This window comes from Anomalospiza imberbis, chromosome Z (genome assembly GCF_031753505.1).
Source record: "Anomalospiza imberbis isolate Cuckoo-Finch-1a 21T00152 chromosome Z, ASM3175350v1, whole genome shotgun sequence".
In the NCBI taxonomy this organism is placed as follows: Eukaryota; Metazoa; Chordata; class Aves; order Passeriformes; family Viduidae; genus Anomalospiza; species Anomalospiza imberbis.
Genome location: NC_089721.1, coordinates 67,239,221 through 67,266,104, shown reverse-complemented (window position 1 = coordinate 67,266,104; position 26,884 = coordinate 67,239,221). Strand labels below are relative to the sequence as shown.

Here is a 26,884-nt window from a genome sequence, read left to right as displayed (position 1 = left end):
CTGAAGTTTGCAGGACATCTTTTCATTAACAAGGCACAGAATTCACAGGTTTTACTGAAGTTTGTTTTATATTAAATTCCCCTTGTTCAGTCGGTTATAGCCTTTATACTTACAGCCTCTTCACAGATTTTGATGTCCCCTGACAATGAAGCCACATTCTCCATAACTTTCAAGGCTCTATTCAAATATCCAGGTGTCCACATCAGTGGCATTAGATGATATACAGCTCTTAATCCCTCTGTCAACTCCACCTTCCCTGTGATAAAAGCACACTTTATTGTTAGTGTTTCAACATCTGAATCTTAAAGGAACCTGTATAGGTTGGCTCTGGTTTCTAGCAGTAACAGCAAGTGTCTTGGCTTTGGTGGTAAAAACAACACACTTCTACAAAGTTTTTCTGATACAATTTGCATTGCTCTAATTTTATTAATGTGTCTCTTTTTTGCTCAACTTCATCTAATTATGTGCATGTTTCTGGTACCTCCTCATTCCCCCTCACCCAGAAATTTTGCCCAGATGGAAATCAGAGTAAGTGGCCAGGTTTTCTGGCTGTCTGACTTTGTAACAGCAGCTTGTAGAAGGATGCCTGAAGATCTCAGACAAATGTCTCCTTAGCTTTCAGATGACTATGGAGCATGTGTGCACTAAATCTGATTCTCCAGATTTACCTCTGTGGCCTCTAGGGTTTACTCACCCATAACAGCATATGTTACGGCTAAGTGCTCAGCTTACTACCCCTGTTTCTGCTGAGGCTTCCTAAGAGAAAATACGGGACACATGCCAAAGAGGAAATTCTGGTTCTTGATATAAGACAATCTGTGCAACAAGGTGTTTTAGCAGGACCTGTGATGTACTGCACCACTTGCAATGTGGCTTTTCTTCTGCCAGTAATTACTTGAGATCATGAAACTCCTGCATAATAGAGGAAACACATCGCATTGTAATAGATACAATTTACAATGACTGCCACTCTTGGGCTTTGATTTTGTTATTGTCAGCATAACAGATAATACCTCTTCAAGTGTAGCTTACAGGAGTAGTGTCCAAGCTCCCAATTCAATCTGCACTCTGGCTATAATAACACAAAACTCTGAGAGACACCCTCTTTACGTGGAAGAGAACAGTTTAGGAAAAGCAAGGTAGTAAGTGCACAAAGTCTATGGACCATGGCTAAATTAAAATAGCTGAGGTGCGTGAAGCCACTGTGTGCCTGTAGACATCTTTTTCTCTCTCAGAGGTCAGTTCCATTAGTGTTGGCAAGACTTTGGAATATGTGACATAACAGTAAATAGCTTTTGATCCACTGAAAGTCAATGTCATGGACCAAGCACTATTGCTCTGAGACAAGAGTGAAGTGCATTTCTGAAATACAGCCACTACTCTACCAATCTAGATGACATTTAAAACTCTCCAAACTGGATACCAACTGGACAGTAAAGTCCCTCTTTGTAACAGTATCTCCACTGGATTATAAACTACAGCACTATGAAAAATCCTGCTTTAAAATTAGTTTTCACATTTATCCCTCTTTTTGACTGAAAATTAGTTTTTTGTTTTATAGTCATAACAAATATAAATCAGCATCCTAACTCTGCCACCACACATCATATTTTGAGGTGACATTTGAAGAACAAATTCACTTTTTATTACCCTCAATAATGCAGTAATGAAACAAAAATTTACAATAAATTGTTGATTACTTACTTTCTAGTAAATAATAGTAGAGAAGAACAAAATCTATCGGTACCATATTCCCCTAAAGAGTCAGAGGAAATTCAAGAATTTTTCGTCCATTTCCCTTCCCTTCAATTCTGAATATTCTGTAACTTCTCTTTAATAGTATATAGCACTGCTATCTGCTGTTCACAACCGCAACATTCGCTTTACAGTGACTAGTAAAAGTTCTAAACATAGTGTTTTCCAGGGTGTGCTCTCCCATCTCATAAGGTTTAAAGTTTATTTTAAGATGCTCATTGACCAGAAAAAGACTCTGTTGTCCATAACTTTATAATGTGTGTCACAGAAATCTGTACTTAAATTGTTGGTCAACCAACAAGCCAATTCCACTGTTATTTAGAATATCTTCTCTCTTTCAACATCTAACCCAAACATGCAGGGAGCCCTAAAACTGGTTCTGAAGCTATCTGATGAATCACATTCACAGCAGTTCTACCCTCCAGGCCTACAAAACAGGTTCACTCGTAACTCTGAAATTGTCCTTCCACTATTTCTATTTTTCCTTTGCCTTCTCCTTGATTATATTTTAACAAAACAAAGATGCCAGTTTAATTCAGCCACTGAAGACAAGAGGGGAAAGCTGACGATTAGGGAGGTAAAACTTACCAAGGAATGCATAGCCATAGAGCTGGGAACTAAAACCCACAGTGTTACTTTGCTTTAGACCCGTAAGCAATAGCGAAGCTCCAATATTTCTCTCTTCTTCCCACTGCAAATAATGTATCAACTAAGTAAGTGTTCCTTTAACAAACACAAATATAAAATGGCAGCAAAGACAGCATGCATGGCTTTCACCACATCTTCGCAATAAAGTAAAGAATCATTAAACATGCCCAGTGTTCAGGTACAGTATATCTGTCCTGAGGAACAGTACAAATTGTACTGAGGAACAACTCTTTTTGCAGAAGACTAGAAACGTGAGTGATTGAAATTTTGCAAGGAAGTTCTTCTTACTGTTTACCCCTACATCTTAACCAAACACAAAAAACTGGTTCTGAGCATTATGAGGCATTGAATGGTACTTTAAATGGTGTATACAAATAAAAATACCATTTAATTGCTGTCTTTGGATAGTATTACTTTAAAATGCATATTAAATAAGTCACAGCTATATAAATAAGCATGCCTTAAACATGTCTTATGTTCACACCACCTTTGTTTGCACATTCAGTTTTCATGAAACACTACAAATACTGACAAATGCTCATCTCCGCAGTACGGATATACAAACATGGACAAGCACAATGGAAAAATGAGATTTTCATCCCTTTGCTTTTCACATACAAGTGACTAAGCATACTTATTTCCAGGGAATGAAGAGAACATCCAAAATGGTAAATGTGCTTTTCTCTTCTGTGGTGAAAACTCAAAATTACAACCCAATTGGGTAAAACCTGAATGCACCTATAAAATGCATTTTGGAAGATGCTTCATGTAACACAGATGGAGGCATCAAGCATTTGCTATATAGATGACAACATGCTATTGAAGGCTTGAGCCAAACTACATTAAAAATAGCTTCCTACAGAGATCATGGCTGAGCTCTTTACTGGCTGAGCCCCTTCTGCAAAGGTAGAATAATGCCACTTCCAAGACCCTAAATTGTCCTTCTGGCCTTCAGCAAGCAAGCTGCAAATAATAAACCCATAATCCTTGGAGTTAGGAGAAACATAACAAAATAAATTTTAAAACAGATATGCAGTAAGAAGCAAAACACCCAAAGTCAACTGGGATACAAAAAAATCTAGTAAAAATGCTTTATAATTCTGCAACATGATCATTATCAAGCTCTAATGGTGAGCAATACTCAGCTTAATGGGGTCCTATACAATAGGTGACATTGGTTTTTGTGGCAAGTCATAGAGTCTGCTTTGAACTGAAGTATCAAATTCACGTCCTTCAAATGTTCATACATTACATCTGAAAATCCCTACACACCCTCCCTTTCAGAGAAAGGAGCAAAAGGGGCGACAAGTGATTTGATGGTTTTCGTACTTGGTTGTTTCTTTTTTCCTTTCTTTCTTTCTTTCTTTCTTCTGCAGTAGCAAAAATAATGAGAAAATGGAGCATTTTTTTCCCCAGGTAAACTTAGGGGATATAAAATATGTTCATGATTGAATGTCTAATTGACTGCATCACAACACTTGGAAGCAGAGGCTCTGTGTATCTTTCTGAGTGTGGTCAGCTTACCGTATGCTCAGACTTGGTTGCCATGTACTGGTATAAAACATAGAGAGAAAGAAGCTGTGTTGATAATTCATCAAAACTTTCTTGGAGCATGATCTCTGTAACTACTGACATAGCATCTATGGAGGAAAACGATACTTAATCAACATAGCTTCCAAAACATATCTTCCTTTTGTACCCACTCACGTTCAGTGACACTTTATTGCTGCAGTATGCTTTGAAATAGTTAAAGAGAAAGTAAAACATTTATTGTAACTAGAATACACCTACAGAATTACTCTTATTCCTTTGGGTTGCTCAAACACACTGCAAGAAGGAAGAATGGGTTGAATAGCATGAAACTACAGCCAAGGAGTTCTTAAAATCATCTTAGCGCTACACATTTCAGCTGGCTCTTTTTTCCTCAGCTCTTCAATCATTAAAAAAAATTAAAAATAATTTCTTTGTTCTTGTGTTTTGATTACAAACAAGAGAAGACTGGCTTAACTTCATTAGCCTTAGGGTGACAGGAGTACAAGGGATGAGAAGAGTTGTCACAGATCATCCACAGTGGTCTATTCAGCAAACAATGCTCTAGAGGAGCTCTACATATAGCTCCAGTGACACTCCCTGTCAGGAAGGACAGTTTGGAAAAAGGCCTTCAGTTTTACACAGAAAAGAAATATGGATAAAATAAAGGGGAATTCAAATATAGAGGACGTATATCTCAAAGTAAAAAAAAATACATGTATTAATTTACTGTTTAGCAAAATCTTTCAGTTCCTTTCTGTTATCTGTTTTATAAGAGCTTTATGCAAAGGAAACCTTACTGCAAATTTACAGTACTAGAAAACCTGAAGTGAAATTAAAAACAGTCATTAAAATTAGTATCTGTCGTGAAACATGAGAGGACTCATCCAAACACTTGGACAGTCAATAATGAAAGGTAGCTCCAATATGGCAATTCAGCATAGGTGGCTTGCTCTACTGACAGTCAGAAAGCCTACACAAATAGTTTATATATGTAGCTTTTTGAACAGCTCAGTGTATGGAAGATGAATACCAACACACATTTTGATTCTGGTAACACTCTAATTGTCACTAATAAGTTCTATCATATCATTACCACATATGTCAGACTGAAGAAGATGGTTTACACTTGCAATAAGATCAATAACAGTAGGAACTGTGAATCACGCAAGATTCAAAACTATAAAACTAATAAAATCCCAACAAAAACGAGAGAAAAACATGCAGAAAATCCTTCAAGAGAAGGTGAAGTTGTGTTTTATGATGATTTCAGAAAAAATATGGTTACAAGTCTTTAGTTTAAAGAAAAGCTCTGTAAACATAAGAGCATATAACTACGGGTGCAGTATTGGTATGTGTTTTCTTACCTTCATATTTCTTCTGCTTTATAAAGCAATCCAACAAAATATTGAATGTAAAATTATCTGGAAAAATTCCATACTGAACCTGAAGAAAAGGAAAAGAAGTTGTGTGCAAGTGTGCTGTTCAAGTTTTCCCAAGCACAGCGCTGCAGATACCAGAAAGAGCAGAACCACAACACTGCACATTGATGCAATGCACAGTCAAGCAACACAAGAGATAAACATGGCTCCTGTGATGTAGGCCAACCAACTTCTGATGCACTGGATTTGTTTTAGTATTTTATCTGAGCCTTTCAGACAAGGAATGGCACTGCCTATCATGTTATTATGCCTCTCCTGCAATTAACATGTTTTGGACACCAACACTATTTAAAACCAAAAAGCTTTCTGAGAAAAGAGAGAATTTAAAAGCTGTAAATAAGCTATCGCTAAAATTCAAGTGGAATAGTAATTTGTATTGGACAAAGAAAGCTGAACTTCAAACTATGGTCTACAGAACCTGGCTGCAACAGGAATTCCTGTCAAGCCACACTTGAATCAAAAGCTGATCTAATATATTTGTGTCTGTTTTTTGGTAAAACTTACCTTGTTTTGTATTGTGTATAAGGCTTTATCTTGAGCGCTGTATTTTAAGCACTGTCTGATCCAGCTGTGAATGGTCCAGTCTCTTAAGTACCAGGAATTTGGGCTATGCCGAAACCTAAAGATGAAAAAACATTCTGGTGACAATATGACTCTGCTACCACAGAAACCAATTCTGTAATCAACCCAACTATGAGTTTCAAAACCTCACCATTTGTGAACTCAGACATAAATTTCTCAATGTTTGACTTGGCAGTCAATCACCGCTCTCTGAAGAGCTACAGACAGCCCTTTCAAGTAAGAGAAACCAAACTTTGACACATTAATAGTATGTACAAAGGGGAATCTGACTTTTTTACATATGCATATTATTTAAACTTCTCACTTTCCAGAAAGCCTACTGCTTTTTTCTTGAAAAAAAAGAACAACAAAAAATAACAGTTTGGCATATTTATGAAGGCCAACTGAGACTGGTGTAAATACTGTAGTATTTTTTGACATTGTCCTTCTGATTGTGTAAGATTACACTGTATAACATTTTGATGTATAATGTTGCTGTGCTTGTCAAAGAGCTATGACTGGTGATGTCAAGTATCATAATTACATCAAAATATAACTGCATCTAAAACTTTGGAGTTTGTATAATCTGGTGTCTCTCACCCTTCCCAAATCATGCCTCACTTCACCAGTTAAGAATTCATTATGCCTTAGCACAAGGTCATTCCTGGGCTGCTGCATGCTCCATTTGCCTCAGAATTGCTTTATCAGTGAGGCATACCTCATGCATGGGGAAACTGCTGGAAAGCCTTTCCTTGCCCTGCTGCACCAGTTTAATCTATTCTGAGACACCTCATGCCATAACTTCAGCAGTCTTCCAAGGCAAACCACTCCAGTGCTCAACCAATTTGTAAAATTTGTAAAATACTTTTAATTTCATTCCATTCTTATTCAGACACATGCACTTTGCTCTATATTTGAACAAATGGTGACAAAAAGCACATGGAACTTTAGTTTTGGCAAACATTCAAGCATCAGTTAAAAGTTCAGTGGTAGGAGCTGCTGCCTTGGTCCTGAGCTGAATTTCAAACCCCATGTGAAGAGATGCATGCAGTCTTTCTCAATTCAAACGAAAACTGATCTCAGTCCCCAGCACAGAAATGACTGCCACTTTCTGTAAAGAACACCCATGACTGAGCTGAGCTCATGTGCAGATGCTTGCAGCCCCAAGCCAAACTGCAGCACCATTTAGAGGCAGGGTAGACTCTTCCATCTGAGTGAGCATGCTTTCCAGAATGTTTATAAGATTAATGTGGCCACCAACCTCCTTCCCCCTCAGTAAATCTCTTGTCGATCACTGAGGACTACACACGTGACCAAGGCTGATAAAGTACTGCAGCTAGAAGCCTTCAGAATGAAGAAGACAGCCATGCCAAAAGTGGATCTAAACAACTACAGGGTCTAAATGTAAGTGCTTGTAAGTGGCATGGAAACCTCCCCATTAAATTAGAATAGCAAAAGAAAAGCATGCTTTGAATATTAAATTACAAGCATGCATTCTGATGCTGTAATTGCCTTCCATTTACTTCTCTCTGGAGTTCAAATACTGAGAGTAGCAATAATGTACATTTGCTTTCACTAAAGTCCAGTGTCATGGACAAATGCTTTCAGTTACAGGAATTTGGATTTAATCATACTTTGTTGAAAAAATTATCTAATTGCTACAGACTCTTTCACCAGCCATTTAAGAAGAGTCCAGCTGGAACACCAGCACCCAGCAATAATGCTGCCAACATATTTTAAAGTTTCATTAAATGCTTAATATTGTTTCACGAGTGGAAAACAACAGACCAAAAAGCATGATGCTGATGCTCTCAAATATTTAGGCTTTCTATTGATGCAATCTTTGCAAATGAAAAGAAAGTATTCAAACAACAACAACAACAACAAAACACCCAACCAGCTGTTTTTAATGCATTTGAATATTCAACTTTTTTCACAGCTCTGTTTATTCTCTTGAGTACACCACAGTGAGAGAGCATTCCACCACACCATACTCCCTGCACCTTGGGATTACTGTAATGGAATCTTCTAGGTTTCAAAGTAAAACTGTATTTGGACAGCAAAAGGCCTAACAGGGATACAATACAGCCTAGAAACATAATGAAGCCGATCCTCAATCAACACTCATTGCTGGATCAATATGCACAAAATCCAGAGGCATGTTATAAAAGCTTGTAAAAGATCTGCACACCAGCTTTTATGGGCTGGGACTGATTTTTGCATGTGTATGTGTGTGTGTATGACAACCACAGCTTTTTTCAGATATAATTACTGTATGTATGTTACTATAAAGATCTTTATACTGATATTTATGCTCAAATCAAGAGTCGTGCCTCATTGGCAAGGCTCCAGATGACTGGAAGCTGGCCAATGTGACACCCGTTTACAAAAAAGGTAGGAAGGAGGATCCTGGTAATTACAGACCAGTTAGCCTGACCTCATTACCAGGTAAGATAATGGAAGAGTTCATACCGAGTGCCATCACACAGCACTTAAAGCATGGCCAGGGTATTAGACCCAGTCAGCACGGGTTTAGAAGGGTAGGTCATGTCTGACCAACCCGGTCTCCTTCTATGACGAGGTGACCTGCCTGGTGGATACAGGAAAGGCTGTGGATGTTGTGTACCTGGACTTCAGCAAGGCCTTTGGCACTGTCTCCCGCAGCACACTGCTGGAAAAGCTGGCAGCCAATGGCTTGGACAGAAGCACTCTTTGCTGGGTTAGGAACTGGATGGATAGCTGGGCCCAGACAGTGGTGGTGAGCGGTGCTGCATCCAGCTGGGGCCAGTCACCAGTGGTGTCCCTCTGGGGTCTGTGCTGGGACCAGTTCTGTTCAATATCTTTATTGACAACATGGAGGAGGGGATTGAGTCCTTCATTAGTAAATTTGCAGACGACACTAAGCTGGGAGCTTGTGTTGATCTGCTGGATGGAAGGAGGACTCTTCAGAGAGACTTAGATCAGTTGGATGGATGGGCAGAGTCCAACAGCATGAAGTTTAATAAGTCTAAGTGCCGAGTTCTACATTTTGGCCACAAAAATCCCCTACAACGTTACAAGCTGGGACAGTGTGGCCAGACAGTGTTCAGGTGGAAAGAACCTGGGGGTGCTGGTCAACAGCTGGTTGAATATGAGCCAGCAGTGTGCCCTGGTGGCCAAGAAAGCCACTGGCATCCCGGCCTGCATTAGGAATTGTGTGACCACCAGGTGCAGGGAGGTCATTCTTCTCACATACTTGGCACTGATGAGGCCACACCTTGCGTGCTGTGTCCAGTTCTGGCCCCTCAGTTTGGGAAGGACGTTGAGATGCTTGAGCGCATCCAGAGGAGGCAACGAGGCTGGTGAGGGGTTTGAAATACAAGCCCTATGAGCAACGTTTGAAGGAACTGGGGTTGTTTAGCCTGGAGAAGAGGAGGCTTAGACGTGACCTTATTGCTCTCTACAACTTCCTGAAGGGAGGTTGTAGACAAGTGGGGGTCGGTCTCTTTCACCAGGCAGTAACTGAAAAAACAAGAGGACACAGTCTCAAGCTACATCAGGGAAGGTATAGGTTGGATATTAGGAAAAAAATTTTCACCGAAAGAATAATAAAGCACTGGAATTGTTTTCTCAGGGAGGTGGTAGAATCACCATCTCTGGAAGTGTTTACAAGAAGACTGGACATGGCCCTTGGTGCTATAGTCTAGTTGAGGTGTTAGAGCATAGGTTGGACTTGATGATCTTAGAGGTCTCTTCCAACCTCATTATTCTGTGATTCTGTGAAATCAGGTCTTGCCTGCCCTAGGTGCTATGCAAATAAAAAAGCAAAGTTCTTCTCAACAAAGTAATTTTCTACTTAATTCTAACAATTAATTACAAGTCAGTTGCATGGGAATGAAGAGGGGACTGGTGCATGAATGCAATATATATGCATGTACAAGACCCCTCAACACTAGACACTTCCATTAATCCATGATGTCGTAGGAGAATTGGAAGTGAAAGGGAAACAACTACAAGGCAAACTTTAATTGTTTCTGATTTAATTGTTAATGCTGCGATAAGCTCTGTCTCTGTTGTACTAGCTGAGAAGATAAACCAACAAGAGTATCTGTTTTGTACAGTTAACAAGTCAACCAAATGTTGTGGCAGGCACTTATATTTGAAATGGAATCAGGAAAAAGAGGAGGTTGCTCATCACTTGACAAGCATTAACATCCTCCTCCTTCTCTCTGTCCACCAAACAGGATATAATTAAGCAAGGCAATATGTTCAGGGACAGATGAAAAGACAGAAGGAAGTTAAAACTACAGAAAAAGAAGAGGATTCAGAATGAATTAAATAAAGGAAGTTGCTAGCAACTGCTGTGTGTTTAATGGAGAGACCAGAAGGTTATTTTGCAGATGCCGGGTGCTGAAATTCATTTTTCTGAGAACTAATAAAAAACCTGAGAAGCCCAAGATTCTTGTAATGTGCTCAGAAAAAACAAAAAGGAACTGTAACAGCATTAGAGAAGCTGTTGGTACACTTTAATGTTAATGGCTAAAGAATCAATATGGTCATCCTTCCAGTCATTGAATGAGAACATCTGCCTCCATGGGGAATAAAACCAGAAATATCTGTAATACAGGGAGAGCCTGAAATATCAAGCTCATTGTGAATTTAACAGCAGACAATGCAATACTCAAGAGAATTGTTTTTATTTTTAAAAGTTGTTCAAATTATGCAGTCCAGAAACTGGATTTTCACTAATAGTTGTATTATACTTGCAAAATGATTATAACTTGGAAGACATAGAAGGAGTGTACAGCCTCAATAGAAGGCAACCAGAACATTTTTAGCCAAGCAAGTACATGGCTCACAAATAGGCCAGCACATAGGGCTACATTGTCAGATCACCAAGTTACCACATAAAGCCCTACTGCTCATTATTTTCAGTGCTGGGGTACTCATACTGTGTGAAAGAAACTAAAAAATAAAAAAGTTTAACAGATGCTGAGAGTGCTTCATGGGGTGCTGTACTACTACAGCAAGCATGACTTATTTATATTGGTGCCCTCACACACTGCAGAAAAGCTGAATTCCTGCCCTATTCATTTATTTCAGTCTTGCAATTTTGTTTGTGCCGTCAAGTGGTGATCACCCCAGCTGCTTTCACATACCCTGTCTTCTCAAGGGAAGTAATGCAGCAAACCTGAGAGCAAACAGAACCACCCCTTGCTGGTCTGCATTCTTTTTCCTAGGTTGATAGAGGGCACTTAATTGTTTTGGGGACAGTCACAAATGAGGAAGATGGTGAAGGAAATTTTGCTGCACTACAGAAGAGAAAGTGCTGTAGAAGTGACATACCATGAGGAAGAGCTGTGCTCAACTCTTCCTGGGGGGTATAGAGGGAAAACCAGCTCAGCATGTTGGTTCCCATTCTTTGTTGATCACAAATTCCATTTTGTACTCTGTGGCTTTCTTAAAGGCCAGTCCAATTCCTGGTACTCCCAAAAGCTATCCTTGTACAAGACATTAATTCTCTCTTCCCGATTCTCCCCTGATCTCTGAAACAGAATGAAGAGATCCTTCCTTTATCCACCTTTACCTGACCTAATGATAAAGCATCTTGTAAGGATCCACACATCCTACACTTCCTCTCTTCTTTTCTCCACATTTTACATGAGTCATATACAGGGTTGAGAAGAATATTAACAATGCCGTGTTTTTTTCTTTCCAGGCACATTTTTTCAGCTACAGCGCATAATGATCAAATGGATTCCAAGCAGGCTTAGCTTGGAAACTGGAAGGTTGTCCCCCAAAACTCTCCCTTTGTTTGTCATTTCAAGCCACAAGCCTTGGGGAAAATCATCTACATTTTAAATGGACCCAGAGGCATTGCTTATACATCAGTGTCAAAGAAAACAATCCTGGAAAAGCAATCATTATTGACAGAAATTTCCTTTTAAAAATAAACAGAACTCTATTTTTCCACCTCTTCTTTGCCTGCCCTTTTAGCCTTCCTCCTTTTTGTATAAATCCTGTAAAAATTTGATGTGTAACTCTACCAGTCCTATAGGAAATACCTCACACATTAACTGCTGACACTCAAAACCAGAGGGAACACATCGCTTTTGTGTTGAAATAAAAAACTCAAGTAGTATGTGTACTATAAGAAATCGATTATCAAAAGCAGTAATAGGAGAGGTTAAAAAATTAGACATGACAACTGTAACAGACCATAGTCTAAGGCTGAGGCAGAATCTTACACATTTTCAAGCAGAAAATTGGTTTGCAGACTCCCTGAAAAAAAAACATATTCAGCCCCTATTCTATTTTAAGTTTTATTGACTTTCCCCTGTCTTTTATTTTGAACTAATTTAACTTGATTGCTTTGATGCTAAAATTAATTCTTCTAAATTAAGCTCTTTTCACCTCCACATGAATTCACATTTCATGCACAACATTTTTTGTTCCAAGATTTGCACAGAACTCTTACACCACTAATGCATGTCTGATGATGGCCCCAAAACAGACCTAAATGATCAGATGTGGAGAAACTACAGTACAGAACCACAGTCAAATATCAAGGCTGATCAGGAGACCTTAAGGATATTTTTAGTATCATGTCTTGTCTCATGTTATACCACTTAAGTTTTTATTTCTTTTCACTTCACATTACAAGTTCACCTATTTCTTAATCCTTAAGCTTAGTAATAAACCTAGATTTGGAAAAGGAGATATTTTGACTAGAAGTACCTACTACACAGTTATTTAGGAAGACACAGAATATCACCTGGGAAGCTTCCCTCTACCAACAACTGAAGGGAGAAAATTCAGTAGTTTCAGGGTAGCTATTGCATTGCTCAAAACTATATTCATGCACAGAAAGCTCAGCTTCTCAAAGTCTTTTTCTAACAGTAACTATCACATAGCAAGCTCTTTTGACAGTTTTTCTTTTTTTTCTGCCCATTGTTGTCGGCCTCTTATCACTAAATGCTCTTCCTCCTTTCGATGAATTTAAGGGATCTTCGAGAGTAAAACATAAGGAACAAGCCTTATTACATTAGAAGTCTAAAAAACAGTATGATCAAAGCAAAATCCCAGATAAATTTTACAAATTTCAAAATAATGTAGGGATGGACAAGCAGTTTACTACAGCATGAAAGAAATGCTTTGCTTACACATAAATAGACCTAAGAGCCATCACAAAAGAAATAGCAATACAACAGATAAGGAGCCTACAGCAAAGTTTAAAGCAATTTATTGGTATTCCTGGTATTGCAATATTTTAAACAACTACTGGTATTCCTGAAAAATATTTTAATTATTTATCAATCCTTCCATCCAGAGGCAGTCAGCATAACAGAACTGCAGAGGAGCTGCTCTTCCAACCTTCTGCCAGCAAGTTACACCAAGCAGCCCTGAACCTCCCTAGAAATATTTGCAAAGCACAAAGCAGCAATTCTTCAGACAACCTGATTAATATCATACAGGTTTACCTTAAATGCTTCAAATCTTTATTGTATTTAGTTCAGTCTGAAAAAGCAAAGCCAAGGCTTAAACAACATACACTCAGTACACTCTTTGTCCCTGGGAAAACTCTTCGAGGCTGCTAAACGTGTTTCCTAAAAAGCTACTCTAGTCATGAAGATTCATAGTACTTCAGAATTATGCACTCCCTGGGACAACTCCAATGGAATTTCACTTCTAAGAAGAATGTGAACTAGTCTGTGTCAGTTTGGCTGAACATGCTCTGTATGCCTAACCTGAAATAGGATGGCATCAGTCACAGGCCTTATCTAGCTAGAGGCTAAAGACCCTTAACATCTAAAAATCCAGTATCAACACAATTCCTTGTTCCAGGTTAAAGGGAAGGTCATCAGCTAGCTCACAAGAAATGGACACTTGGGGATCCTCAGCATGACTCCTAGATGAAAGAATACTGCTACCAAGAAAAGGTGGTGATGCCTGCTTTAGTCTCATGAAGGAAGTAAATTTATCACATTCAGTTTTATTTCAAATGCAATATGAATAAAGCAATCCCCCTTTTTTGACTTAACAAAATGATGAGGTGAACTGCAATGAAGGAAACCAAATAAACAGATTTTTGAATACAGTACTTTTATTTTTCTCCTTTTCCAAGGATAATAGTTACCCACCACCCTTCACCTATCCCACTCCTTTTAAAAAAAGACAATCAGGAAAAATACATTTTTCTTCTCACACACATGAAGAATCTATACTACTTTCACCATAAAGATGAAATTCACTCAAAGAGTGACAATTAAGAAGAAATGGTTGTGTCATAATAATAACAATAATGAAAAACCCAACATCTCCCCAAACTATTGACTGTAAGGGACACAGCTCTCAGTGACAAACAGTTCTGGACTTACAATTGAAATGATAGGTTTTGAGAATAAATGCCAATAATACTGTACAGAAAGTATCATAGGCTGAGAAAATATACAGGGAATGATGAAGTGAGCTGTTGCTATAGTGATTCTGATAAGATTCTCTTAAGTGCCTTTCCTTTTCCCCATGCAACCACAATCAAGTCTAATTTAAAACCGACTCTTCCCTTAATTGTATCTTTTTCCGGTATCCTGGCATACAAAAAACAGACAAATTAAGAACCATACAAGATACCACATTTCTTGCTTCAGGGAATTTTTTTTTAATCTCAGCAATTTCAAAGAGCATCAGGATAAAACTTGCTGTTTCAAAGCTCAGCAAAGGGTCAGTTCTGCTGATTCTTTTACCTGGATCTCTGAAAACTGATTAACACAAGGCTGTAAAAGAAGGTACATATGAGTAAAGCTCTGATTTGATTGTAACCATTTTACTAACTCAGCTATGCCTGTCATTACTTGAACAAATTAAACCTGTCTGAAAGCTAGTATACAAGTTAAAAACTCATTTCTCAAAACAAAAAACATTTGCAAAAGTCTGCTTGCAATTTCTAGTTACCGTTACCACCTTTGCACCCCATTCACTTTGCCAAGCGACTGATCACTAAAGGCTGCCAGAAAGTCAGTTTCCAGCAGAAAGGTAGCTCCCACTAGCTCCATTTCAAAAGTAAGTTTAAAATATTTTGCATACCAAATAGTACTTGTGTCATGGACTTTCTTCAACCAGATAACTTTATGCCATTTGAGGGACTAAATTGCTTTAAAGCTCATTAGACTTAATTTTTAAAAAACAAATTACTACAGATGTTTTAGAAAACCTCCATCTCTTAGTTACCAACTACTGCAGGGATGTCACAATTAAGCTTGCTTTCCAGTAACCACTAACCAAGCTGGACAGAGATGTAGCACCAAGGGCTCCCCATGCAGACAAAACAGTGTCTCTAAGTTCTGGGATAGCTCAGTGTCAGAGGGAAGTGCATCACACCTTAAGGTGTTTCTGCCTTTTAGCACTAAGCCTAAAGTATGAGAGAATACCCCTTTCATGCCATATTAAATAGGCATACTTCTTTTTTTAAAAGAAGACTTTTTTTTAAAAATAGGCAGTCTACTTTTATGTGTATGCATAAAAACTGCTGTCAAGAAAAGCAAATAATTACTTCTTGATTTTATGGCAGGGAAAAAATCTCAAGCCTTTAACAGACATTGCTATTATTGTATTTGCAAACAGCAACTTTTTAATAATGCCTAATATTCAGTGTAGATTTAACCTGGGGCAAAATTAAGGCAATTTTGTTAGAGACCTAATCGCTGAGACCTGCAGTCTACATTGTAACTGTGTTGCATTTTCCATTTCTTTTACTCAAATTCTTTAAGGTTCACAAAATAGCTCCCAAAAATAGATCACACATTAGCTTCAAACTACTGTAACATTACACTGACTGACATAACCCTTGACACTTTTCAGTTTGATCACAACTGAACTCGAACGATCGTAAGTGATGTATTTCTGCCTTGAGTATGTCAAAGGCTGCAATACAGAACTGTACAAGCCAAACTGTTTATTCTGCAGAGTTAGTTTCACACCACAATCAGAGCAAAAAAGAGGTGCTGGGAAGACAGTGCTTCAGGAATACAAATACTGAATGGATCTCAGTAACCAATTTAAGCAGGGGAAAAGCCAAACCTTGCATTTGCTAGCAAACACTTCACAAACTGGATTTGCACAGTTCAGATTTTACCTTTTCAGACTTGCTGCCACAGGCACACAACTCAAGTTAGCCTAATTTTGACCTAATACATTTACATTTTTCATTGCTATCATCTCATGTCCTTGCATATTTGCTCTCCTTCTGCACTCCATGAGTGAAGGGAAGGCAGACAAGAAGGCTTTAAAATTAAATGTAAATACCTAAAAAGAGGACAAAACCCCTGATACCTGCAGTTTCAGCCACTGTCAAAAAGGCAATCATTTCCAAAAGGTTGACCACTGGTGAATAGGCCATGGCTACCACACAGTTCATCATTATTCTGTTTACTTTTCACATCAGGTCTCAATGAGTAACACTTACTGGTATTTCTTTTTTCTTACAACCTTGCATTTTCCTAATAAAAATACTTTTAGCAATGAGTAACCAGAAATGCTCAAATCCTTTACACATTTTTAACTGTTCTCTAACCACAGTACCCAATCACAGTACTTCTGAGGCATCTAGTTAGCATACCTCTTAGTATATCTAACTCATGAGACCAATGAGACCAATCCCAAGGAATAGCAAGTACATCAAGGATAAACACGGCAAACTGGACTCAAGCATTTTGTAAGGCAGTTTGAAATTTGTGGGCTCTTACCAGCTACATGATTGTTTTACTCTTTTTTCAGAAAAAGACTGTGCCATCACATCTGTTATTTAAAGAGAGACAGCAGGTACCTCTCTTTAAGTACTGCACGTACTGTAGGACAAACGCTCCCTTGTGTAGGTAGCTGCAAGCTGCACAGAAACAGCACCAAGCCTGCCAGAGTCCAGTAAACATTTGGACAATGCTCTCAGGCACACGGTGTGATTCTTGGGGTGTTCTGTACAGAGCCAGGAGTTGGGCTCAATGATCCTGATTGGTTCCTTCCAACTCAGCATATTCCATGATAACTCACTAATACTTCTGCTTCTGCTAATGACTGGCTCACAATGCAAAAGCCAGAATGACTTGCTACTTTGCCCTTTTAAGTGGCCTACTTAGACCTTGTATTCAGGCTCCAAACTAACATTTACAGTACCAGTTAAGGAAAACTGCAAAATGAAGTAATCACTGCAGGACAGTAACTTCAACGAAGACAAAAAACATCTTTTTGCTGGTAAAGTGGACTGTAACACTCCTGCTGCACATGTTCTGCTGTGATGCTCTCACAGTAGCTGTTACACCCCGCTCACCAGCAGCCAGACTCGTTTGCTGACTTCGGCACAGACTATGTAGACAAGGGGGAGGGAGATGGTGTCCATTTTACACCCAGCTGTCTGCTGCCAGAGGCCATCTGCTTAGCTTGTAGCTTGATTTAGTCCAGCTCTGCTCACTCCTTAGTGGAACTTTGAAGAAAGGAGTATTTTCCCCCTTTTTTAAATGAAAGCAGTAGTTACAGAGGAGAGAGCAGAATAAATATCAACATAAACAGGACCACCATAAAGTTGACTTTGGAGATTAAAGGCAGCTTTATATCCACAACAATTCTTAAACAACAGATATTACTCACACAGGTGAAAATCAGTTTGTAAATCCAGATGCCAAAATTTGTGTGCTTTCAGCCTGACAAGTTCTAGACTGGAAGAGTGGGGTGGGGTGGGAAATAACCAAAATCCCTGTTCACTTTTCAGCATGAGAAAGGAATTATTACTGGGTCTAAATTCACAGCTGAGCAAACAGGCATTTCTATCAGCTGCTCTCTTGTATATCCCTTTCCAATTTTAACAATAAATCCAAGAAAGCATTCTTTGTTGGTGCTTAAATGCTCCTTAAACTAGATCCTGGGTCTAATCCTCACCTGGTCCAAAGAGAAAACACACAGTTCCTCCATGATATCAGGGACCTGCCTCGATCAGCTGAGGACCTGGCACACCACACATGCACACGCTCATTAATTAGATAAAAGCCGGGAGGCAAGGACAACCTCAGTACCTTTCAAGGATGTGCAGTTCAGTATCCCACAGAGATGCATCAGTGGTGAAGATGGAAACCAACTGATGAAAGCAGCCACAGTGCTATTTCTGAAACAACCAACTCCACATTTAACTGAGTCCCTCAGGCTTTCAAACTGATGTAGCAGAGGGGAGACAGAGAAGCAGCTGAAAAGCCTGGGGACATTTTCCTTCAGGGACAGGGGCACATAAGGATTTTAGGAAACAGGTAAGGAGATAACATCAGCTGACAAGAAAGGCTCAGACTTCTATCTAAGCTTTTTCCAAACCCATATTGCTCTTCCACCCTACAATGCCCTCCACAAAAAAAACCCAAAAGAAAGGTAAGTTACGGACTATTCAGGGGTTTGTCAACCTAGTTAGGAACCAAGGATTTATCAAGTAAATCTCAGGAAGATGTAACAGGAACTATGGCAGAAGGAACAGTTGCAGTTAGCTAACTCAGCAGAGTGCTTGGTACAGAGAAGGACAGAAAATGCAACTGGACTCATTCCAGCAGACAACATAGATACATTATTTGGAGCATGCAGCTTCAAAATGCTCACTATTAAAGCAGCATTTAAGTAAGAAAAAAAAAAACCCCAACCAACCAAGCAAACAGCTGACCAAGCAACCAAAATAGCAAACAACCAACAAAAAAATAAGTACCCTGAAAGACTGTTTGGTTTTTTTTTTTTTTTTCATTTGCTACTGAGCATCTTATATTCAGAAACTTGCACCTTAACTTTTCTGTAAACAGTAATAACCATGACCTTTGCTTATCTACTGATTCAATACTCCTCTATTCAATTACAGCAAAGCATTGTTTTGTGGATCTGTCTGCAATCAAGCTTCTGCTATTAGGGAGAACACTTTTTCACAGGCACAAATGTATATGAAGAAATAAGCAGATAGACAAGCTGAATAAATGTACCTACTTATATTCATTTTTGTTCTGCACTCTAATCTTTCTGGATATTTCTGAAGATGGAATTATTTAGAAAAAATGGAACCACTGGAATAGAGTAACATAATTGACTTTTCACGTTTCTTTAACTGGGGCCAAAAAATCTACAGTCTGTTGGATATAATCTCGTAATTTTCTAAATGTCTTGATAACTAAGTGTTGACATAACACTTTCAGTCCTACAAAAGCATAAACATAATTTTTTTAATAAAAAGGCAGCTACTTGAAAATTAACATGCCCAATCATTTACAAGCTAAAGAAAGATGCATGCTAATGTCAATCTACCTCCTCCCCATCATAGTAATTTTTGTTTGGTTATAAAACCATTTTGTCTAAAATGGACTATAACAGAACAAAGTAGATCAGATCTGTAACTGTGGTGATTACTCCATCTCTTAACAAGGTCATCTTAAATGTTCTTTCAATTTCCAAACGGCTTCACCTTCTGGAACCTGTATCACACCTGCTATCTGTTACTATATACTATGCAACAATGTGCATCAAAACCACAGACAGTCTGAGCACAACAGATTATACTGGATCTACTCTACTGTATCATATTACTAAGCTGAACATCTTCACTGTTACCAACAAAGCACAGAACACAGAACACTTTTCTTGACTATGAAGTCCAGTTAGATGGTTAGCCCCCTTTTTATGTGCTTGATCAGACCATAGTCATCTTAAAAGCCTGTGAAATAAACCAAGATTTTATGTAACAATGACTTAAAAATAAGATCATATGGACTTTTCATTACATATAGTAAAATGAAGGGATGTCCTCACTGAAATACTGCATAAGCCTTGTATTTCTTACGTTGGCTGAGGTGTGACAGGAAAAAATATTTTAATGCCTTTGTCCCTCTCTCCATCAGTCTACCCCATAAACTAGCACAAGACTTGCAATCATTCAAACATACTGACAGTTTTAACAAGTGTGGTGCTGAATAGGAATTCTCAGGCAGTGGAATGTTAGAGACGCTTTGGTCCCAAGTCTGCTTCCATACAACCTGCAAGAGCATATACTGCTACCATGGTAGAAAACCAAAAATGAAACTATTTGTATAGGTCTTACTAGCACTCACATTAGCCTCCTGAAAAAATGTTTCCTCAAACATTGTGAAGAAAAAAAAAAACAGACAGACATCCCTTTCCATGTTAAACTACCATGTGATTTTCCCTGGAATATTTAAAAACATTTCACATTCTTAGTGGATGTCCAGTCTCACTTTCTTATAAACCTTCCTTTAGTCACAAGTCAGAGAAAACAATTATAAGAAAAAATACAAAGTAAATCCTGGTAAGTGGGTAAACTTTACAAGCATGTATATTTAACCCAAGATGTATTTTCAACACAACAGCTGTGACAAGTTATGCAACTCCTATTTCCCAGACTGAGGACATTTGAAAGCCAACACTATTTACTGCATATCTTCACTCTCCAGCTCCTAACTTTTTTCTTCCATAATAAAATTAACACAGTACAGGCTCTAAATACTCGTCCTGTTCATAAAAATCATTTTTCAATAAAATGATTGTTCTCATCAGAAGCTCATCCACAGCTGCTTGCAGAGTACATTTAAGCCAGGAACACCCTGATTCAACCTTTGGAAAACCACCTTTAATAGCAAAAAAACATCTCAAATTACCTCAAAAACTATCTTTATTCTTTCTTGTACTACTGATTACAGTAGAAGAATATGGATCCCTGACATTATTAAGACATTTTCTGCCCAGGAGCCTTTTGACTTTGTACTTGGCCTTCTGTTTATGACATTTAAACTGTTCAGCATTTTGAGTATGCTGGTTGCAGTAGCATAAAAACCTGAATTTCCCAAAGCATAGGATAAACACTCTCCCACTTTTAGCCTATTTTATTGTTTCGTATGTGCTTTGTAACAATAGATGAAGATAAAATGGCTACCCCACAACCCAGTGCCACTCAGCATGACAATTCTGTAAATTAAAGCTAAACAAAAAATCAATAGAATTCCTATTTAAAAAAAATAAACCAGCTCACATGTCCCAAAAATACAAATCTGTATTAAAGGTACTTGTTTCCCCAAGAATCATATATTGTACAGCCAGCTTTACAAGCAGTGTAACATGAACTAGAGAAGGTTACTAGTTAAGCAACTGAAAACTGATTTTTTAATAACTATTGCCCCTTCTACAGCTGCAGACATAATATACTCCCTGCTCTTCTATGTTATGTTTAGTTTAGCTCAAAAATTACTAATGTGACTCAAAAGAGCAGGAATGCATGCTTACCACATCTAAGTTGAAACAGGAATAAAAACGAGCACCTACAAATACAAAAATCCTGACATACTGAAAACCTTATTTCACCAAATAAAAATAAATTTTTCTAAATTGGTATGTTTTAAATAGAAAACATATTCTAAATTCTTTCCATGTTGCATTTAATATAATTCACGTTTACTCATTAAAATGTGAACATTTGAAGAAAAGTGATACTTTAATTTAAGGTTCTTTCGCAAAGGCAGCATTCCGCATCAGGAAAAACAGCATTCTGGTAAACATTTACTTCCTTTTTTAAAACAGAAAATCAAATATAAAAAACAAAGCTGTAAAGAAATATTTGAATAATCTACACAAGACGGTCTCTTTGCTGAGTAAGATGATGATTCTAAATTGAGCACTATCCTTCCAAAGAAATTAAACTGGTTTGAAGAACTCCTTTCCTGCTGCCAGAAAACAGCAATAAGGCTTTCTTTAAAAGGTAGTTTAAATTTTAGACATGAAACAATATTAAAATATTTTATTAGAATTAAGGTTTCTTGCTCGCTGATTTAAACTAAAACGAAGTCAACAATTCATATAATTCTAATTCTAATCAACCTACCTGAAATAAGACAGCTCTGGTCTACAGCATGTCAAGATTATTCCATAACAAGTTGATAGTAGCAAGTAGTTCATAGTTATTTTTTCTACCATATTTATTTTGATCCAAAAAGGAAATACTTGCACCACAAAGAAGAATGATTTAGCTTGATGGATACAATAAACACAAAGTGAACAGCTCTTACGAAAGGGACCATGACAGCTCTGGTAATGGTTGTAAGACTAATAAAAATTCATGGGTTTATGCTGGTAAGCTGCCACTTTCGACATAACTGAAAGAGGAAAGACTGCTGTATCGTTTAACACTATTTAAGAAAGCCAAAGGACAAGGAACTCAATAAAACCATTAACTTTTGGGTTTTTTTCTGTTTTCATGGGATTGGAGACTTTGACTCTTGTTGCTGCTCAGGGGCTGTAGTGGAACCAGGAATTCCTTGCAGGGAAAGCCAGATAGAGTTAATTCTCTAGTATATCTTTATAATTATTAGTCATACTAGTCATTACCTAAAGCTACCAAAGGAAGAGATCTTTGCTTGTACTTGTTTTAAATTCTGAATCTAATAAAATGTTTTAGTCTGTCCTGGCCATTTGTATTCATATGAATGGCTCACTCTCTACATTTTTGGCTGCATTTAACCTCTGTTTGGACTTTCAGTATTTCAAAAACACAATGCAAGATCTGCCTCAAGACAGGCTTTTTGCTGATGCAGGGGTTTACTAAACAACTTCTGGAATGCCACTGGTCATAGCAAAATTGACCTTTATGGAGGAGCATGGGTCAAACTCTGCCCATGCAATTGCCCTTTCTCCTTCAATATATGAGTGCAACAGTTGAGATGTGGTCACATTGTACTTTAGACTACTTTCCATAGAAGCTACTAGACAAAAACTTTGAGCTGTTGGCAAGAAAGATGGTGGGTAAAAGATACAGAAATTCTGCTATACTCTTTTCTTCCAAGAATTGTAATGAAAGCCTGTCTTCCAGTATTAAATGAAAAATGTATCCAGATGGAGTGTGGACCAAGTAATTTCTGTCAATTTCTGAATCTGACTGGCTTCATCTTTCTATTGACTCCAGAAATATTGGGGATGAGGAGGAGGAGAGATTACCTCAAACACAGATATTGTGTTCTGTTTGTAGAAGAATTCTTCTTCTCCTCTTGTTTTAAATATAAAGCTTTTAAAATCCAGATGCTTATCCTTCTAGCACTGGCAACACACAACAAAAAAATCAGTGCTGATGAAAAGTCTTCCAACATTTTGTGCTTTTATATGCAGTGCCTAGAAAATTCTTGACCAGTTTCTGCCACGTTTAAAGAAAACTATACATAAAAAAGGACAGATGAACTATGAAAAGCAGACGACTGAAAGGGCATGTATTACAGGAAAAGATCCTTCTGAATGCTCTTCAATGTTTTATCTTTAATGATGGTTCTCCCACACTTCAAAGAATGTTACACTGAGCACACTGAAATCTGATGCTGTTACAGGATAAGGCTTGCTGAAATTTGGCTCTGGGTTCTGAAACATAGTTAATAATGTTTTTTTCCAAAGATTCCAACAGTTCAGAGCGTGACAAACTACGGACAGACGAAGACAAAAGAGAAACTGTGAAAGATGAGAGGCAGAGTAAGAACGTGTGCCCCTCTGTGCAGAAATGAGTGAATGCTGGAGCCAGAAGCACAGTGGAGTCCCTACAGCCAGAACACCCACACCTGACAGCATTGGCTTGGACAGTGACCAATATTTCTTCACATAAAGCAGCATCACACACTGGCAACCATAGTAGAACAGCACTAAACACTGGTATTTCTATCAGTCACATGAAAATAATTAAATATTCTAATGAGGTACATCTCTCTGGTTTTTCCCTTCCTTATGCCTCCCTATCTTCTGAAAAGCTGCCCAAATCTTTTGCAAATTAACTTACTTCAGAGCACTCAGCCTAGGCAGGTGTCCAAACTGGTAAAACATACCATTCTGCCAACAAATTGTATTTTTCTCTTCAGATTCTTCCACTACTTCTCAATATAATTTCAAAATATAACTGCTGCATAACTTGAATAGCAGGCAGCTATTTCTGACTCATTTATTTTTATACCTTTTTTTTAACCCATATGCTACTCTGGAGGCATTGAAAACCAAGACTTGATCAGTTATTTCACCTACAGCCTTAAGAGAATGAAAACATCTCAAAGAAAGAATTAAGTATGTTATAGGACGGTGTCTACACCTATTTGTGCTGGAACAGGTAATGGTATTCATTATGTACTGCAGATTTCTATACAGAAATGAAATACCATAATAGTGAGAATGAATGCCATGCAAATATTATTCAGAAATACATTTTTTTGGTACATTGTGAAAATTTATTATAAACAATAGAGTAACAATATTTTCAGACACTAAGCTGCTTGACTGGTATGAAAGTAGAAGTGCAACTTCTGCACCCACAGAACAGACATGCAAATACAGAGTGCAGGTGAAACTTATTTTGCATGTAATGTTGCCCTGAGCAGTGACACACAGGTACTATTAGGAAAAAGCACATTTTCATATGGGCAGAGATCAGAGCCCCAAAATTATTTAAAGGCTGAAATCAGGCCTCAAAACTGTAACTTACTACCACCCAAGCTAAACAATTCTATGATTCTATTAAAGACAGTATATCTAAGAAAAACTTCTAATCATTTGCTATTGTCCCATTTTGTGATTATAATCAAGTATGGACCCCAGGTAATAAATCCTGAAGTATGCAGAAACAGCTGTGTTTTCAAAAAAAAAAAAAAATTACCAATAACAGAAAAGTAATAAAAAGATCTACGCAGATTGTGCAAGAATTTGCAGAGTACATGCACATAAAAAAACATTCGCCAGACACTGTGCATATTTTTTTCTACAGGGTGGGTCACAGGTTTAATGCAATTAAAAATTCTCTTGAGGAGTCCCAACAGAAGAAAAACTTCACCCATTCTTTTCACACACATTGAAAAATCTTTGTTGGCATAAAAGCTACATACAAAATCAGCAGCTACCTCATCACAAAACCTCTCTTCATTATGCTAATGTTTCAATCATAAGAAAAACACCCTGATGTGTGAAATAGTGACATCTCAGTGAGACAGGACAAAGTACAGCAAACTGCAGATTTTTGATCTGGCTGAAAGTGCTCTGCATTCTGATGAGAATTTTTGCTGGGATCCTAGGAGATGAAAGGATTTTTTTTAAGTCTGACAGTTAACAGAAGGGGGGAGGTATTCTGAAGAGAACAAAAAGAGGAGCACTGAAAGCAGATGACATCATGCCTCAAACTGGCCTTTACCATCTTACTGACATGTTCCACAATAGTGGCTTCCACACAGCTATTCTTGAAAGCTCAAGATCCTCTGCGGAGACAGTATGGCTGGAGATCCACTACTTTAAAAGGACAGAAAATTGGAATAGGTCTAAATATAACACATATATTTTATTTTGGGATCCTAAATGCATTATGGTAATGCTCCAGAATACTACTTTTTGAAACTATGTTCTGCCCCACATTATAGATGGAAAGTCTCCAGTCTACAAAACTAACAATAACAAAATCTGTTACTCCCATCTCCAGGAAAATCCCACACTGCAAGCATAGAAATGCCAATACTTCCCTCCAATTCTTCCCACGGGCAGTTTGCCTTTGGTAACAGGAACACATTCCAACCTTGTAGGGGCTTTGGACCTGATTACCTTTCCCCTCAGGTACCAAACACTGGGGAGAGATCAAATTTCCCTCTTTATACTCTACAAGCAGCTAAAGGGAAAACCACGGGACTTTGGGAGCATTCTGATTAATTATGTCCAGTCAAATGCACATACAGTCAACTTACCAGGCCATGTACACAACACTTGTCTGCAATAGACTTGTATACCTCAGAAGACATAAAACGTAAAAAACAGACATAAAACCAGTTTTTCTCTGACACTGCTTTTCTCCTGTTCAGAAGTTTCCTCTCCTTAAATAAAAGAAAAATTGGAACTTTCTCATTAAGGCAGAAAAAGAGAGATTTCCTGTCAAAGCTTCTCTGCTTCTTAACTTTCTCTCGCTACACCCCTCACTTATGTTTCATGGTGTGGCCATTTACATGGGACATTTTTCTGTGTCAAACATCCTCACAGCTGTGAAGACCTATCTTTATAAAAATGTCTTTCATTTTATCTCCAGCCTAAATGGAAACTGTAAAGACCAACTAAAGGGTCTTGCAAATACCCATATCTCCTATATCCTGAAGCTAGAATGCTTATTTTCTCTTGACAGATAAAATGCTGTTATAATTAGGATTTTTACATGAATTACAGACCTCTCTATGCTGTTTCACTACCTGAATACACATCCATTTTGAGAATAGTTTGGAATGATGTCTCCTAGAAAATTCATGCTAATATCACAGCATTTTGCAACATCAAAACAAAGCAGCATTACAGGGGCACAAAGAAGAAAAATTTCAGCCAGAGCATGTCTGACAAGCCATGTGAGACATGAATAATTTTCTATTCTCTCCACATGGATGACTAAAATCTGTATCAATGGCAAATGATTATATTTGATATGCACACAGCTATACTCTCAATACTCTCACCAGCCACAGTGGAATTTTATCTTAGGAAAATTGTAAATAACCATGATTGCTTTTGAACTGTAACTCTCTCTACCAGAATGTGTTCTTAAGGATAGAAATCCTGTGTTATTACCAGAGGTACTCACCAAGCACATATTAAGACTAAGAAGTATATTTACATGTTAGAGATTCCCATAATATTCTCTCCCTCTTACTATCTTATACTATCTTACTATGATACTTATATATCATTTTTTATGCTTCTAAGTTTTTGTCTTTTTATTCTTCTAAGTTGTTTTCTCTTTCTGAACTTCTTTTTTCAAGAAGAAAGTATCTGTAAGATACATTGCAGATACCTCACCATCTGGATTTTATCTGTATCATTTTGAGACTTAGCAATTAAAACTACCCCACCTTCCTTTGTATGTCAGGGAAGTCAGAGGTCTCTTGAAATCCCTGACCCTAGAGGGCCTGACTCCATCAGAG

The 26,884-nt window shown here is 37.9% G+C and overlaps 1 protein-coding gene across 1 annotated transcript in view; it reads right to left on the bottom strand.

The window, feature by feature from the left end:
- The window catches only part of MRPS27 (mitochondrial ribosomal protein S27), a 43,367-nt gene that overhangs the window by 6,000 nt on the left and 10,483 nt on the right, over positions 1–26,884 (bottom strand). The window contains exons 5-9 of the mRNA XM_068176689.1: positions 5,880–5,994; positions 5,301–5,379; positions 3,928–4,043; positions 2,344–2,446; positions 114–256 (exon numbers count right to left, since the gene is read on the bottom strand). Coding sequence (XP_068032790.1) covers positions 114–256; positions 2,344–2,446; positions 3,928–4,043; positions 5,301–5,379; positions 5,880–5,994 — 556 coding nt within the window. The remainder of the gene's footprint in view (positions 1–113; positions 257–2,343; positions 2,447–3,927; positions 4,044–5,300; positions 5,380–5,879; positions 5,995–26,884) is intronic.